At 56.0% G+C, this 15,945-nt stretch overlaps 4 protein-coding genes across 4 annotated transcripts; 2 read left to right on the top strand and 2 right to left on the bottom strand.

Annotated features, from left to right (window-relative positions):
- Positions 1–83: 83 nt before the first annotated feature.
- On the top strand, positions 84–629 carry C8A04DRAFT_30716 (uncharacterized protein; the record flags this gene model as incomplete). The annotated part of the gene is made up of 1 exon (XM_062781491.1): positions 84–629. The coding sequence occupies one exon, from the start codon at positions 84–86 to the stop codon at positions 627–629; it is 546 nt and encodes a 181-aa protein (XP_062635098.1).
- A 1,090-nt stretch (positions 630–1,719) lies between these two features.
- C8A04DRAFT_30715 (protein split ends) lies at positions 1,720–5,403 on the bottom strand (the record flags this gene model as incomplete). Its single annotated transcript, XM_062781490.1, has 2 exons — positions 1,720–3,262; positions 3,314–5,403. The coding sequence occupies 2 exons, from the start codon at positions 5,401–5,403 to the stop codon at positions 1,720–1,722; spliced, it is 3,633 nt and encodes a 1,210-aa protein (XP_062635097.1).
- Positions 5,404–7,687: 2,284 nt separating this feature from the next.
- On the top strand, positions 7,688–9,577 carry C8A04DRAFT_30714 (peptidase S8/S53 domain-containing protein; the record flags this gene model as incomplete). The annotated part of the gene is made up of 2 exons (XM_062781489.1): positions 7,688–8,561; positions 8,649–9,577. The coding sequence occupies 2 exons, from the start codon at positions 7,688–7,690 to the stop codon at positions 9,575–9,577; spliced, it is 1,803 nt and encodes a 600-aa protein (XP_062635096.1).
- Positions 9,578–9,765: 188 nt separating this feature from the next.
- On the bottom strand, positions 9,766–13,244 carry C8A04DRAFT_30713 (uncharacterized protein; the record flags this gene model as incomplete). Its single annotated transcript, XM_062781488.1, has 5 exons — positions 9,766–10,220; positions 10,285–11,312; positions 11,393–11,641; positions 12,731–13,054; positions 13,132–13,244. The coding sequence occupies 5 exons, from the start codon at positions 13,242–13,244 to the stop codon at positions 9,766–9,768; spliced, it is 2,169 nt and encodes a 722-aa protein (XP_062635095.1).
- Positions 13,245–15,945: the final 2,701 nt, after the last annotated feature.

Genomic DNA, 15,945 nt, shown 5'->3' with positions numbered 1-15,945 from the left:
CTCACCAACCCATATCTCTGAGAAACTCTCAGGCCAACCGCCATACTGCTAGTTCAACAGTCCGAAATACCCAAAACACCAAAATGTCCCGCCTCCTCCGCCTCCTCCGCCTCATACCTTCGCTCCGCGGCCTCCCATCACCACCCCTCACAAACATCCAACACCAAATGGTCCAAACCCGCCTCTCCTCCTCCTTCATGCAATCCTCCCCCTCCCCACCCCGTCTCCCCGCCGACCAACAAGCCGAATTCGAGCGTCTCCAGCGCGCCGCCGAAGCCGCTCTCTCCTCACACACGACTATCTCTACCGATTCTGCTGCTACTACAGGCGCAACAAGTCCCCTGACTACCTCCCGCCATGTCACGACTCCATCTGACACCACCCAAACCACCCAAGCGGCACAAACAACCAAAACCACCCAAACCCAACAGACTGCAGTGGAAGACCTCGCCTCCCCCCCAGAAGCAGCAGCAGGGACCTTCAGCGGGGGCATCCGCAAGGGTGCGCCGCCCGAGTTTGAGGGGGATGTTCACCCGAAGACGGGCGAAGTGGGCGGGCCGAAGAATGAACCGTTGCGCTGGGGCAGTGGGGGGGATTGGAGTTTTAATGGGAGGGTTACGGATTTTTAGGGGTTTTTAAGGAAGAGTTTTAGCTGGTGGAGGGGTGTTGAGAGTTTTACGGAGGAGTTGGAGTGGGTGGGTGGGTGTTGTTGGAGGGACTGAGGTTGGGAAGTGTGACATGGGAGAGTGGTGGATGATGGGAGACTCTATGGCTATGGGAAGCTTACATTGTTGAGGGGGTCATGGGCACTGTAAACGGACATGCTGCTCAGATTGCATCTCCGAGCTCCTCCCACGGTCCGTTGTAGCGCGAGCAGAGAAGGAAGACTCGCACTGCTACTAAGCATCAGACCCCTAATCCAGCAGTCAACAACCCCCACCATCCACAGCGCACTACAACACACCCACAACACACCCACAATCCCCACCCAACTCAGTCACAACCGAACTCAGTTAAACACATCGCTGTTGTATGTATTAATCTTGTACCATACCATACACTATCACGCAGCAATTGTAACTCAACACTGCACTGCACTGCACTGGACCGGACTACACCGTGACCTCAACTCAGCGCAATCGCCACACACATACACACACATACACCGGATTCTCTCTCCTTCGGCATAATCGACCCAGATGCCCCCCCAAACCAGGACCGACTGTCTGTCTGTCATTCACCCTGTCCTTGTCCTGTATGTCCCAAACGCAAGGCAAAGTGTAATATCTCCCCTCTCCTCTCGTTCCCCTTCACTGCAAAACGTTCCACTGCAAAAGCACATCGCGCAATCCCATATTCCCAACACAGTCAGCAATAGCAAACGCATACTTCAAAACCACTGCGAGCTAAAGCTAATGAACCACCTGTCTGTCTGGCCTTGAATCTGCCGCTTTAATCCCTAGAGTGAAGCGAGGGCCTCTTTTAGCGGCCCCAGGTCAGAGAAGCAGCCGTACCCGACCGGCACCAGCATCAAAATGAGGCATGCACTGGCCAACAGAGTCCAGTTATACAACACTTTCAACACTTTCAACACTTTCAACGTTTCAACCCTTCCCCATCAACTCATCGCCAGTCCATCTGCACCCAAAGAAAAAAACCCTTCTCAACCCCCTATTCTCAGTAAGGCAAATACGCCAAGGAACAACCCAGACGCGCTCCTCAAGCGTCTGCAGTCTTCTCAGGCTGCGCATCGCCCATTTCTTCGTCATGGTCTGCGCTTTCCGCTGAACGATCCGTCGTCTTGTCCTTATCCTGTTCTGCGGCCTCGTTGGCGGGTTGTGGCTCGGGTTGCGGTTCCGGTTCCTTCTCCTTCTCCGTTTCCTTCGCTACTTCGCTTGTTGTCGGGGTTTCGTTGAGGTCCTTGTCCTTATCGGCCACTGGCGTGGTAGTATTATCGGTAGTTTCCTTTGGGGGTTCAGTCGGTGCCTCCTCGGTAGCCTTAGGTTCCTGCTCCTTTTCTTCGCTCATCTCCCCCCCCTCTCCCGTTTGGCCTTCCTTAGCGACCTTCTCATCCTTCCCTTTCCCAGCCGGATCCAGGTTCTCCTTATCCCCCTCACTCGGCGTCCGACTCGTATTCTGCTTCCACCAGCCTAGCGCTGCGTCTCGCTTGTCCGGGCGGATCTCGCACCCGGACCCGCTGACCGGCCGGCTGATCCAAGCAGGTGTCATCTCTACCTCCGCCAGCGCCTTGCGGATACGCTCCCGTCTCGCTTTCCCACGCAGCCGGTTCTGCGGCGCTCCGCCATTGGTCACCCACCGCACGCCTACTACCATGAAACTGACGCCGTCGTGGACAGCGCGCTGGCGTGGGTCTTCGTCGTTGGTGGGACCGCCAAACTCGCGGGACTTGATGCCGAAGCGGGTGGTCGAGGCGTACTTTTCTAAGCGGGGCAGGATGAGAAGCGTGACGTGCAGGTCGCGGTTCTCCGGAACTGGCATCGGGCCATCCTTGGGAGGCTCAGTTAGTGAGGTCGAGTTGAGGGATCCCAGCTGAGGCTGCGACTTGGCGCCTTTGCCGTTAGCCTGGCCGCTGCTGAGCACGTTTCGGACATCGGACGCGCTATATCCTTGGTCCAAGCCCAACATGTTAATATCCACCTCCTCCGGCCACTCGCCCCGAATCCACCCAGCGTGGATGCAGGCGGCGATCACATCAGAATCGTCCGTGTACACATCTGTGCCCCAAAGCGCGCGTCTCGACGTTATTTCTTCGCGAGCCGCGGGTGCCAGATGCTCTTTACCAATCTTGACGGTCAGCGTAGAATTCTCCTTGCCCTCAATAAGAGCCCAGGGAAGTGGCACAGGTGTCGACTTGTACCCGCTTCGGGGCGGTCGGCCGGTTCGGGCATCTTGTTGTCGAGCCTGCTTAAGCTTGACCTCGTACACCACATCGCCGAGGTGCAGTCGCGGGCGGTCGGCTACGCTATCCAACACCGCACGGGACGAGATAGCCTGGCTGGGCTTCGGCAGGATAATAGGCGACGGGCTGCGGGGAGGGGGAACTGGGTGCGTGTTAGGCTGGGAACGGAGAGGTGCGTGATGGTGATGATGATGGTGGTGGTGGCCGCCGGGCAGATCTTTCGCCATACCAGTAGGGGATGCAACTGGGGTGGACCCCTTGACATTTCGGAACGCAGCACCGCCTTGAACGGCCGGCGAGGGCGCTTGCTCCAGGTTGTGATGATGGTGGTGGTGATGATGACTTATTGACGTGTTAGTTTCTGGAATATCACGAACGCCCAAGTGAACATACTGGTGATGGTGATGCCCCTTGGGCTTCTTCGCCCGTCCACTCGCAGGCGTCGGCGCGGAACTCCCCTCTTCATCCTCCTCCTTCAACTTCCTACGCTTGCCACGGCCGGGGGCCTTTGTCGTCTCGACTGGAGGCTCGGGCGCAACCTCTGGATCTTCTTGACGTATCAACCCAGTGTTGGTATACGCCAGCTGGGCGCCAGCGGGCACAGGACTCGAGAGAGTGCCGACTCCGGTTCCTATACCAGAAAACATACGGCCAAACTCGCTCTTGATGCCCGGCTCCCCGGCTGGGCCTGCCAGCTGTGGTTGCGCACCCTGTACCGCTTGCGGAAGTGGAGAGATCCGTCCTTTGCGGTTCATTTCCTGCACAGCCAAAAGGTTGCGCTGGCTCGCCTGCGTGGGTGTACCCGAGTCCTCAAATCTTCGCATTCTCGACGCTGGTTCGTGGCTCATGGGCCCTAGGCTGTATGCCACCGAAGGCGGTGGAACCGCGGCCTCATCTCGGTTGCGCAGGGGTCCCTGCTGTGAGTGCGCGCGGTCCATGTGTATCGGCCCCATGCGCTGGCGGTCCGGAGACTCGTAGGCCTGCTGCGGCTGAGGGGGGGCTTGCTGGAGGCCATGTTGGTGATGCGGGTGCGGGGCCGGGTGATGTTGGTCCGGATGGCCCGGCCCGTACCGAGGAGCTCCGTTATAATGTGGCGCTGCATTCGGTGGGTAATCTTGATGTCTCTGCGGGTGCATGGTCGGGTCGTATGGAGCACGTGCTGGCTCGAAGCCAGGCCGGGTCCAGTCTCTCGGGTCGGGCGGGCGACTGTACTGCTGCTGCGCTGCTCGTTGGTCGATCGGACGTGGATACTCCTGCGGGTGCCCCCCGTGCCCACGAGACGGGTCTGCGCCGCCCATGCCCATCTCTCGACGCTCTCTTTCGCGAAACTCTCTCTCGCGGAACTCCCGCTCGCGAAATTCGCGTTCACGAAGGTCCATTTCACGCTCTTGTCGTTCCCGCTCTTGCCGCTCTCTGTCGGATAGATACCGTTGGTCTTCGTATTTTATAGCCCGGATAGGGCGCTCCGGGTTGTACTCTTCTCCCGAAACTCGAACTTCTTCTCTGTGTCCGTATACCTCTGGCGGCGGCCTCGCTGACTCACCGGGCCGAGGCCCGGCGGTGTTTGTGTACTGTCTCGGCGGGCTCATCGGCCTTGGCCCACCGGCACCTCCTGACAGACGCCCTGACTCCCTGCCTTGCTCGGGTTGTGTTATCGGGGGTCCTCGTTGCCCGTAGGCCTGCGGCGTGCCGTACCGTTGTAGCTCCGGTGTCGATTGATACGCACCAGGCGAAGCAGCCGATGCGGCTCTCGGATCGCGGGGGTCACGGTTGTCGTAAAGGCGGTGATGCTCAGGTGTTTGCGGTCGTCGGTAAGGATGATGATAGTCGGGTGCTGTAGACGGCTGCGGCCGAGGAGACGCATGGATGGCCGGGTTATAAGGGGAGGGTCCGGGGCCACTCGACGCTGGACCGGGAGGATATTGTGAGGCAGGCGCACCCGGGTCCCGGGCAGGTGGTGGTCCACCCAGCATCGAGGATATCGACATGCTGCTTCCTGAGCTGGCGGCCCGCGAGAGCGAATCTAGCGCCGGAAGCTCCCGACCACGTGGGAATGTCGTCGGGGGCCCAACAGAGACCGGGGGCGGCCGCGGATGGGGCAGCCCGTACGGCCCTGCCATTCGATGGTCGCTTGGGCCTTGACCCTGCTGTTGTTGTTGGGGTGGCGAGTTGGGCGGCGGCATGCCACGCGTCATCGTCGGACCGGACGTGATCGAGGATGTGCTTTGATGTCGCGAATGGGTCGAGTTGGGCATCGGCCCAGCACCGTGCTCGGGGGGGTATTGTCGGCTCGGAGGGTAGTATGACGGAGGATCAGACGGTTTGCGCGCGTGCGCGTCGGCATACGGGGGATGCGACCCGACTGTTGACGCATACGGTGGTTGAGATGCGCCCGTGGTCGGGGCCGGGGTGAAAGACGGTCGGCCAAACGGTGACGCGCCGTTGCGCGAGTACGGATGTTGTTGAGGCTGCCTCGAGTCCATCGCGCTGGTTTGCTGGGGTGGTCGCCTGAAACAGCCTTAAAAAAAGTTGATGGGGTACCCGGGACCCGGCAGTGCCCGAAGGCGACTGGCAGCAAAAACGGCGTCGAACTCGGCTTCGGATTCGCGGGTTGTTGCCCTCAGCGGCGCGACGAAGAAACGGCGCGACTGCGAAATGGATAGGCGGCGCAGTGCGGCGATCGGCAAGGCGGTGATGCACTTTTTCCAGGTGGGTGGGAGAAGGAGAAATCCAAGTCCTGGGCCTGGCAGGAGGATTAAATTTTGCGCCCTGTTCCCATCTGGGCTTGCGGTCTGGGGAAAGAAGGCGGTTGGATCATCCGACGTGCAGATTTGGTCCCGCAAACCGACCAGCTCCAAGTGGCCCGAGCTTGCAGGGCGCTGGGACCCTGTGGGTCCTTGCGTATGATTGGGCCGCCGCCCGCGCCAACCGGGGAAGGTGGAACGCGAAAAAGAACAAAAGCCGGCAGGACAGGGATTCGGACCTGTCGCTGGCGAGTTGCAGGGTGCCAAGGGCACATGCTCAACACCATGAACAGTCGATTTCACAATGACGATCCCTCGCATGCCACCAATTTTGGGGTGGGGGAACATGCTCAGTTTCTCTCAACACGCAAGGGCCGCGCACAGAATAACAACTCCCATTTTTAACACGTTGAAGACACGTGGCCTCCAAAGAACGCTCTACACTCGACGATAACTTACAAATCGAAATGCCCATGCTTTTCACCTCATGTGCTTTGTGAATGACGAGCCGGGCCGCAAAGGCCAGCGTGCCAAACTACATGTCAGTTGCCATCGCCTTTGACACGATATTCCGAATAAGGAACAAATATGGGAAAGCTCAGCTTCACTCTGGTAAATCATTTTTGACAGGCACTACACTACATTACTGTGTAGTGTGATGTCAAACTTTTGTTAAAATAGCAATATGTGAACGCTGTATATTTTTCCTACCCCTGGGTTTTCTGTCTTGCATGGTGAATCCGTTTCACCGCCAACATTGCGGTCTGCCCCGCAAGGCGCCCGCGCCCGAATCGCGGTCGGGCAATCGAAGCAACGGTCAGGACCAAACCAAACAAGCACCCATGGTTGGTTGCACCGAGTCGCACGAGCTGCAATTGTAGAGGGGCACGAACCGCTGGCCCTGCATGTCCGGCTGCTTGGCGGCTATAATCCGGCCGTTCGTTGGGCTTTCCAAGTTCTCAGCTTGCTGATGCCCGAGACATAAATCCCACTTGTTCTTGGTTAGGTCGGCAAGGGATCGAGAGTGTTGTTGAGCTGTTGGCAGTCTTGTTCCAGGCTCTCGCCCGGGTCGCCTTTGATGCCACATGCAGAAGCCCAAGAAAGCTGCGGGGTTGAGCTTGGGGCATTCACAGCAGCAAAATATCAAAGTGGGGCCCCCAAGTTGCCCCTTTTTAGCGACAACAAAAAAGGGAACACCAAATTCCCTTCGGTCTCAAGCATAAACAAGGCTCTCATAAATACATACTGCAGGTGTAAAGAATTCACAAATCAACGATTAACATTGTGAGGGTTATTCCGGGCAGTTCGTCAGCCACACGGGCGCCATGAACTCGACGGACTAACACACAATCTCGGGATAACATGTGTGAGCAACACTAGGAAGCTCCGTCTCGTACACCTTTGAAGGGAAATGCCTATCCGTGCCTGCCTAAGGTCCTTCACTGACATACGAGTATGATCGAGGCACGGGTCACTGCTCCTGTCGGTAGGCCTGCGGTGGAACACCCCGGAACCCCGATCGTCCACCCCTTCCTCAGGCACCGAAGGTAGGCTAACCAGGTACCGGGTCTCAACGAGAAAAGCCGGAGATATTCCGATTTTCTAGAACCACTGGCAAGAGCGACCATCAGGCGATAGTTCATGGCTGAAAAGTCGCCTGATTATGTCGGGTGGTTACGGAACAAGAGGGGAAGGAGTCAGACTATCTCGACCCATGACACACATGAACACAAGCAAACCATTGTCGCTCCTTCTAGAGCATTCTGCTTTGGATATCGAGCGATTGCTCAATGGAAAGAACGACGAGAATCAAGATCACGAGGCGGGGGAGAAGAGGGAATTTTGCAAGAATTATTAAGGGAAACATTCCCACTACTGCCTGACATTGTTCCCCTTCTCCTCCTTCAACTTCTTCTCAACCGAGACCCTCCACATCTGAACTCTACCTTTGTCACTCTTTTGAACTCACTTTGGCGCTTCTTTGACGCTCCTTCAACTATCTGACCTGGTTAACCCGAGCAACATGGCGCCTCTCGTAAAATGCCTCGGCTTGACGTTCCTGCTCGCCTCGGTGGTATCGGGGCGTATCATGGACCGCCTCCACGCCACCCCCAAAGGCTGGGTACAGAGCAGAGAAGCCACACCGGATGAACCCATCCTTCTCCGGATTGCCCTGAAACAACAGTCTGACCGCGTCACGACGCTTGACAAAGCTGTGCTCGACATCGCCACTCCTGGGCATCCCAACTACGGCATGCACATGACCCGAGACGAGCTCAGATCCTACACTGCTCCGTCCCAGAAGAGTCTGACAACCGTCATCGAGTGGATTAGGAATTATGTCGTTAAGTACCACGTCGAACACGACTGGATTTCCTTCCACACCACGGTTGAGCGTGCCAGCGAGCTGCTAAACACCCGGTTTTCGTGGTACCAGTTAGCCCAGGGCGGCGGCCAACCTGTTCTCCGGAGTCTCTCATATAGTGTGCCCGACCATGTTGCTGGCCACATCGACCTCATCCAGCCCACCACGCGCTTTGCCAACCTCAATGCCCAGAAGTCGTCCATCTTTGACATTCTCCCCATTGCCTCCAGCGATGAGATTGGAGGCCCTGGAAATAAGGCGAACTTTGCGGCAAACCCGCCCGACGATGACCCCGACTCGTGCGCTTCAACCATCACCCCGGGCTGTCTCAGGAAGCTGTACAACATCCACTACAAACCAACGGACGCTTGTGACAACAAGGTTGCCTTTGCTTCATTTCTCGAGGAGTACGCCCGCTACGATGACCTGGCCGCCTTCGAGGAGCGCCTTGTCCCGGATGCCATTGGGTTGAACATTTCGGTTGAGCTTGTCAATGGGGGCTTGGACACCCAGGACAGCGAAAGTGACAGTTGTAAGTCCTGATCTCCAGTTCAATCTGTGCTCACCTAGCCAAGCATGCGTCCCATGTCCCTGACGCTAACGTGCCATTCATTACCAGTTGAGGCAAACCTTGACGCGCAGTACATCCTCGGCCTGGCTCACCCCATCCCCGTTGTCGAGTACAGTGTGGGCGGTCGCGGCCCTCTCGTTGCCACGCAGACTCAGCCTAATCCACCGGGTAGCAACGAGCCGTATCTGGAGTTCCTGCTTTACATGGCCAGCCTCCAGGACGCCGACTTGCCGCAGACGATATCCACCTCGTACGGTGAAGAAGAGCAGTCGGTCCCCCGCGACTATGCGATCAAGGTCTGCGACATGTTCAAAGAGCTCGGAGCCCGCGGCGTTTCCATCATCTTTGCCTCTGGAGACTCGGGCCCTGGCAATGTCTGCATCCGGAACACGGATAACCAAACCTACTTTGAGCCCATCTTCCCCGCAGCCTGCCCCTGGGTCACTTCTGTGGGTGGTACTACGGATCCAAGCGACGAACATGGCACTACGTTCTCCAGTGGGGGGTTCAGCATCTACCACGAGCAACCTGTCTGGCAGAAGGATGCGGTAGGTAAATATCTGGACACCATCGGTGATGCCTACTCACCCTACTTCAACCGCAGTGGGAGGGGGTTCCCTGATGTTTCGGCTCAGTCAAACCGGTTTGTCATATGCAACAGGGCATTCTTCTCGGGCATTGGAGGAACGAGTGCTGCGTCCCCCGTCATTGCTGGCATCGTGGCGTTGCTGAATGCTGCCAGGAAGGCCCAAGATCAACCTCCGCTCGGGTTCTTAAACCCTTGGCTGTACAATAACTCGGCGGCCTTTAAAGACATCACCATCGGTTCCTCCTATGGTTGTATGGCAAGAGAGGAAATTGGCAACTACGGTGCCAAGTGGAACACCACGGAGGGATGGGATCCCGTGACGGGTCTCGGTACGCCGCTGTTTGACAAGTTACTGGAGGCGGCCGCCCCGGGCACGAAAAACGCTTGAGCGGAAAATGGGTGTAGGCGGAGTAAATTCGACGACGAAAGGCATCTGCAGTTAAAGTTACATGTTTATTGCAGATTGCTTGCTAGCCCGGAGCGGTGGGTCAAGTGATGGAAAATATGTATAGCTAGCTAGCTGGCTATCTATCTAGTGATTGCTATCCTCGTTTAACGCAATACAATTTGATGCAACTACACTGTTCGGTTGACCTTTTCCTCGTGGCTGTCTCTTGCCATATCCCCGCGGTCAGAACCGCTCCTCCTCTTTTCCAATTTCTCTCCACGATCGTCAACACCACGGCTGGGTCGTCCGCTCGGAACAGCCGTGGTCCGATCATCCAAATCGTCATCGTGCCCAGCCATACCCGCAGCACCAGCACCAACGCCGGCACTCGAACGCCTCCTAAAGTACCCCTCATCCCGCTGAAGACGTGTAACATAGCCTTCGGGCACCCAGCCGCGGCTCGTCCAGGGTTTGAGCTGAGGTTGGGCATACATGGCGTCGACATTCTCGAGTGAGAGAGAGACGGACTCGTAGAGGAAGAAGTAGGTCACGAGGGCCGCGGCGATGTTGGTGCCGACGAAGACAAAGCCGTAAGCGTAGGAGATGCCGGAGGTGGCGAGGGGGGTTAGGAAGGAGATCATAACTAGGGATGTTAACCTTTATTTATCCTTTGCCGAAAAGAACATTTTGGAGGGAGGACAACTTACAGTTACCCAGCCAGTTACCAGCCGTGGAAATCGACGCCTGCTTCGCACGTGTCCGCAGCGGAAACGTCTCGCCAATGACAACCCAGCAGATCGGACCCCAGGTCATGGCAAACGAAGCAATAAACAGCGCCGCCGCAACAATCATCACGATCCCCGCCGTGCTGTTGTTCTCCGGGTTCAACGCCGTGCCCATAGACGAGAACACCGCCAACCACGCAGCCTGCCAAATCGCCCCAATGATCAGCGGCCAGCGCCGACCAAACCGTTCCACCACGTACAGCCCAAAGAACGTCATGGCCACGTTGACGGCACCCAGGATCAGCTGCGTCTGGATCGGGTCGTCAATCCCCGCCGACTCAAAGATCGTCGCGCCATAGTAAAAGAAATAGTTCACCCCCGTCCACTGCTGCAAAAAGTGAATCGTAACCCCCAACAACGTCCGATACACCTGTTTCGGCACGCCATTCTCCCTCGGAACAAAACACTCCCCCCACGTCCCCACCCCCACAGCCCGTTCCTTCTCCAAAATCTCCTTCATCTCCCGCATATCATCCTCCACCAGATCATGCTCCGGCTCATCCTTCATCCCCCTCAACCTCGCCATCGACAACCTCGCCTCCTCCCACCTCGCTCTCGCCGCCAACCACCTTGGCGATTCCGGCACCACAAGGATCCCCAGCCCCAACGGTAACGAAAACGCAATCCCCAACCCGACCACCACCCTCCACGACGCGGCCTGCTCCTGGATCTGCCTTACCCCGAGGTTCACACAGTTCGCGACGAGAATCCCCAGGGTGATGAGGAGTTGGTAAGAAGCGACGACGGCACCGCGGATTTCTCGGGGTGAGCATTCCGACTGGAACATGGGGACGCCGACGGAGAGGTTGCCGATGCCCAGGCCGGCGACGAACCGGCCCATCATGATGTGGACCCAGGAGGAGGTCGCGGTGAGCTGGATGATGCAGCCGAGGATGAAGATGGTTACGCCGAAGGAGAGGGATTTACGGCGGCCCCACCAGTCGGCGGTGCTAGATACCACAACAAACCCATGGTTAGATAACGGGGTGTTCTGATGAGGGTATTTTAGGGGGTTACGGGGGACACATACTACGAAGCCGTCAAAGCTCCACACAACGTCCCGATACTCATAAGCGAGACCACAAGCGACTCGATGATGGGCGTGAAGTCGCGGCCCGAGGGTGTGTCTTCCTGGCCGAAACGGGTCTTGAAGTCGCTGAAGAGCAGCATGCCTGAGATCTGCCCGGTGTCGTAGCCGAAGAGGAAGCCGCCGATCGAGGTCATGACCCCGAGGATGAGGGCCTCGACGCCGCAGTCAGCGCCATTGATGCGGATGGATCTAAAAGGGGGGTTGGGTGGTGAGTTTTGGGGTTATCGAAAATGGCTGAGGGTTCTGGGGGTTGAGGTAGAAAAATGGGGGTGTTGGGGTATGAGGGGGGGGTTGTTTACTTTCTTCCCAGCATCGCGACAACATGCAACAAGTCTTCCAAGACAAATTACTCAGGTACTATGGCGTGTTCATCCGATAAAACCTACAGTTTAACGAAATGCTCGTAACAACAGAGACAAAACCCGCCCATTCTAGCGGATGGGGAAAAACATATATGAAAACTTTCCCGCCCCTGAATCAAGTCCATGAGCGATGCCCGCCACGACAACTCATGATGTCACAAGCCCGGCTGACCCCCGAGACCACGCCGAGAGCATCGCCGGAACTGGGGTTCATTTGCTTCGCCCGCTTCGCCCATGCCCCATCTCAGCCCATGTGCACCTGCTTGACGTGTAAACCATGCCAAACAGGTGGACATTTTGCCCTTTTCTGCCAATTTTCTGGAACAAAAACTCGGGGAAAAGGTGGAAAGAGTGGCCAAATGTGGCTCCTCAACTTGCCAATGATGTTGACGAAGATGGCGACCTGTGACGCAATCAGTTTTCTCCCCCCGCCAAAGGGCCCCCACACTAAAATTTTACCCCAAATACCAAGCAAACCCTTGTCATTGGGGTGGAATCCAGACGACTTGCGACGGCCTGCAATGGTTTCAACTTTTGATGTGTCTCTTGGGATGTTCGGATTCTGCCCTCAAACGGGGAATCTAAGCTTAACATTGAGTTGATGGTTTTTCCCTCATCCCCCATCCCCGTATCATGGAGATGAAAGGACGGACTTACTCGCGGCCTTACCCCGGCAAGCCCGGGTGAACAGCAACGTCTGGTCCACCATGAAGTTGTCGATCGTGAGGTTTAAGGCATGATGAACCGTTTGCGCGACGCGAGGCCTTGACCCATCTTGATGATCCGATTACGAGCCTATGAACGCTGTATGGTTGAGGGATAATCCAATTCCATGCTACAGAGCCTCCCATCTCTCTCTTACAGCATCCACCCTCACTTCTAACGTTGTTATGTACGCAGTGTGGGAGTACATCACAAAAGCCCCTCCACCAACCCCCCCAACACCCCACAAACCCCAAACCCAATAAAAATCCCCGCCTGCGGAAACCCCGACGGCCCAAACTCTGGATCAATCCCGTCTGTTCCGGGGTACAGAATCGACGCCAGCCCGGCTAGCCAGTAGATAGTGCCTGTGAACACGGCTGTTCGGAGGGAGTCGAGTTTGTACGCCCGCGCCGTTGTTGTGACGGCGGTCTGCGGGGTTTTATTAGAGGTAGGAGAAGAGGGGATGCGCCAGGTGTAGTACAGGGTTGCGAGGCCGAGGATTACGGAGAGGGTGATTGTTTGGGCGCCGTGGAATCTGGAGAGAGTTGTGTGTGTTAGTTTTAAGGCTGGATTTCCTGATTCGGAATGACTTCGCACTGGGGGATTACGGACTTGGCATGGGGCGGCCAGCGCGGGTTAAAGATGTGCGTGTGGTTGTAGTCGGCGATGGGGGCGCCGAAAAGCAGACCGATCGCATCGATTGTGAGGAGGAGTTTGCCGAGCATGGTGGAACTAGTTGCGTTTGATATGGTTGATAGTGGTTAAGCGCTTGATACATGTATTTTGGCGGGTTGTTGAGTCCCGGGAGTCCGGGTGGAGGGCTCCATTTTATTGTTGAGTGTTGTTTGAGCCTCCGGATTTAATCGGAGTCCGAGCCTGTGCACAACAGATGGCTGATGAAGGGCGCGAGGCTCAGTCGGACGTCGCGGAACCGCGACGCCGTCTTCCTCTCAGTTTAGAAAGAATGGTCAGATGCCGGGGGAACATTTTGCCAATAACTAATTTCTAACGCTTACACAAGCAAGTCCAAATGTTAGTGTAGACGAGTTTCGACAATTTAGGAAACATTTTTCGAGAGTTGTGAACTTAGACTCGGACATACGCTTTTCAGCAGCGGCTCAAGACAACAGAGTTTGTTCCGATGACCGTTGCCGTCTAGCCTCGACACATTCATCCTCGTTTACTTTTGAGACCCTCGAACCTCTCTCTAGCCCGGCCAGGGGCGGGCGCCCGTATAACTTTTCTTCATTCCCGCATACGCAATGGATGACCAATTATTGGCATCACTTGGACACTCATCATTAATTATCAAAACCGGTAAGGTTGACCATCGCTACATTGTTTAGTGCTGCCCAATTTGAGGCCAACTGGTATGGTAAATGGTAGACTTCTGTTCGTCGAGGATTGCTATTGTCTTTTCTCGGCGTAGGGACTTCGGTTTCATTTTTTCAGGCTTAGGAACTAATTAGTTAACGTTACTCACTAAAGTTGGGCACCGGGACCTAAGATACCATAAGAAAGTGGCTGTGGAAGGTATTTGACACCTACGTAGCATATGGAGGTTTAAATTGATGTAAAATCCCCTACTTGTCACACACACGAGTTCTCTTCCAACAACTCTTCTTTTTGAAGCACCCCTTGAGCCATTGTGACGGTTTCATCACGCCATGTGCACCACTCACATGCCCCCGACGCCTAACTATGCCCCACACTTGGCCAAACCCTCAGGGCCACCATTTTGCAAGCGCACTCAGACCTTCGGCGTCTCTGGGCCGTCCCAGAACCTAAACCACCGCACTGGAATGCAACAGCTAACGTCAACTCTCTCTCTTATCATCAACTGACACCCACGCCCAACCGTGACTGAGAGCCAATTTGAGTCAAACCTCTGCTTTGCTATCCCCAGGGCATTCTGTGTTTAGACATCCTCCAACATTTTTGCTACCGTTTTTCGCCCTGGAAGTTGAAACGCAGCACCCCGCCCCCGCTGACGGTTGAGAGCTGAGTCGCAGCCCGCTCCAGCGGGAGTGGAAGACAGACGCCCTCTGGACTTACCCAAGGCAGCCGACCCCAGTAGGTTGCTTCAAGGACATTATTGTGCGTCTGCATCGAAATTTCCTTGCGATATGCTAACCTGAATGACCTACCCAGCATCAAGCCTACCTCTAGGACTCTGCGACGAGCCCAACAGCGGGGGTTGTTTCGCACCTATCGAAGCGACCCGACCCGCTAGGTCCTGGAACTTCGCATCCAACCAGCAACTTGGGACCTTCGCGATCTCACCCATCGTTTCCTATCGTTGCTCTATCATTTAGCAGAGCATACTGAGAAGACCTACACATTGGCAGCGGTACGGAAATGCCGCAAAACTGCCGGGCGGCCAGCCTCATTATGGCCGATGCTAAACGGCTTGGACGTCCGATGTTCATCACTCACCAACAACCTTCCAAGGCCGACCGACAGGGGTGCGACATCCCCGCCCACAATCTTCAGGGGCCGAAACCCATCAACCGTCCACGCCTATCTATCGCCTTCCAAAACTCAACTCACTTCACCACTTGATTACTCGGCTCGAGGTCGGACGGGCCGTTTTCAACACGATCACGGTTTGGTCCAGCCAGCAGATTAAAAAACAAAGTTTTACTGACACTACGTAATAGGCACGCAATGGCTGCCTGTGGAGGGTTATCTATCGCCCGCGGCTACAGATAAGCAAAGCGACACAGACCTGCCGAGTGGCCAGTGAGCCTGGGCTTCTTTACCCCTTCCCCAACCACATGTCTGCTCTGCCCACAGACACATTACAGGACCTCTCTACACCATACACCATACACCATACACAACAAGCAAATACACGACCGCATCATGCGGGGAACGATACTCTTATTCCCTGTCTGTTCTCTTTTTTCTTCTTCATTCATTCTGCTCACCACCCATCTCCTTGCGTTCGCGCTCAGTCCGCCTTCCCAGGCATTCTCAGATCCCCCTTCCTCCCCGCATCAAACGATCGGGGCAAAACTCGCACCATAGCCGTCCCTTGCACCACCCCAAAACTGCCTTCCATCCTTTGCAAGTTGCAGAGACCCCCAAGGGGAGAAAAAAAAAGCGGCAAAATGAGGCAGCCTGTGACACCTCAACTCCTACTTTCCCACGCGGTCGTCGGGGAAAAAGAAAAAAAGGAAAAGAAGGCAAGGGAATGCCTGAAAAGAAGACGAAGAATCGGGACTAAGACCATGCAAAAAGCCAGGCGAACCATGCCAACTTCTGGGGTTTGTCGTCTGATTCCTTAAAAAAACATCCTCTGCCTTCCCGGCATCCATCCATCCGCCCATGATCATTTTGAAAATTGCTCAGTGAGCTCTCTTTATCGATTGTGATCCTTCGGGGTGACGAAGCCTTCCTCAAAATGCAGCTTGCCAGCGTAAG

Source organism: Dichotomopilus funicola (assembly GCF_033296635.1).
Source record: "Dichotomopilus funicola strain CBS 141.50 unplaced genomic scaffold C8A04scaffold_54, whole genome shotgun sequence".
NCBI classification, from domain to species: Eukaryota; Fungi; Ascomycota; class Sordariomycetes; order Sordariales; family Chaetomiaceae; genus Dichotomopilus; species Dichotomopilus funicola.
The sequence above is the reverse complement of the archived record's forward strand: the minus strand, read 5'-3'. Positions and strand labels throughout refer to the sequence as shown.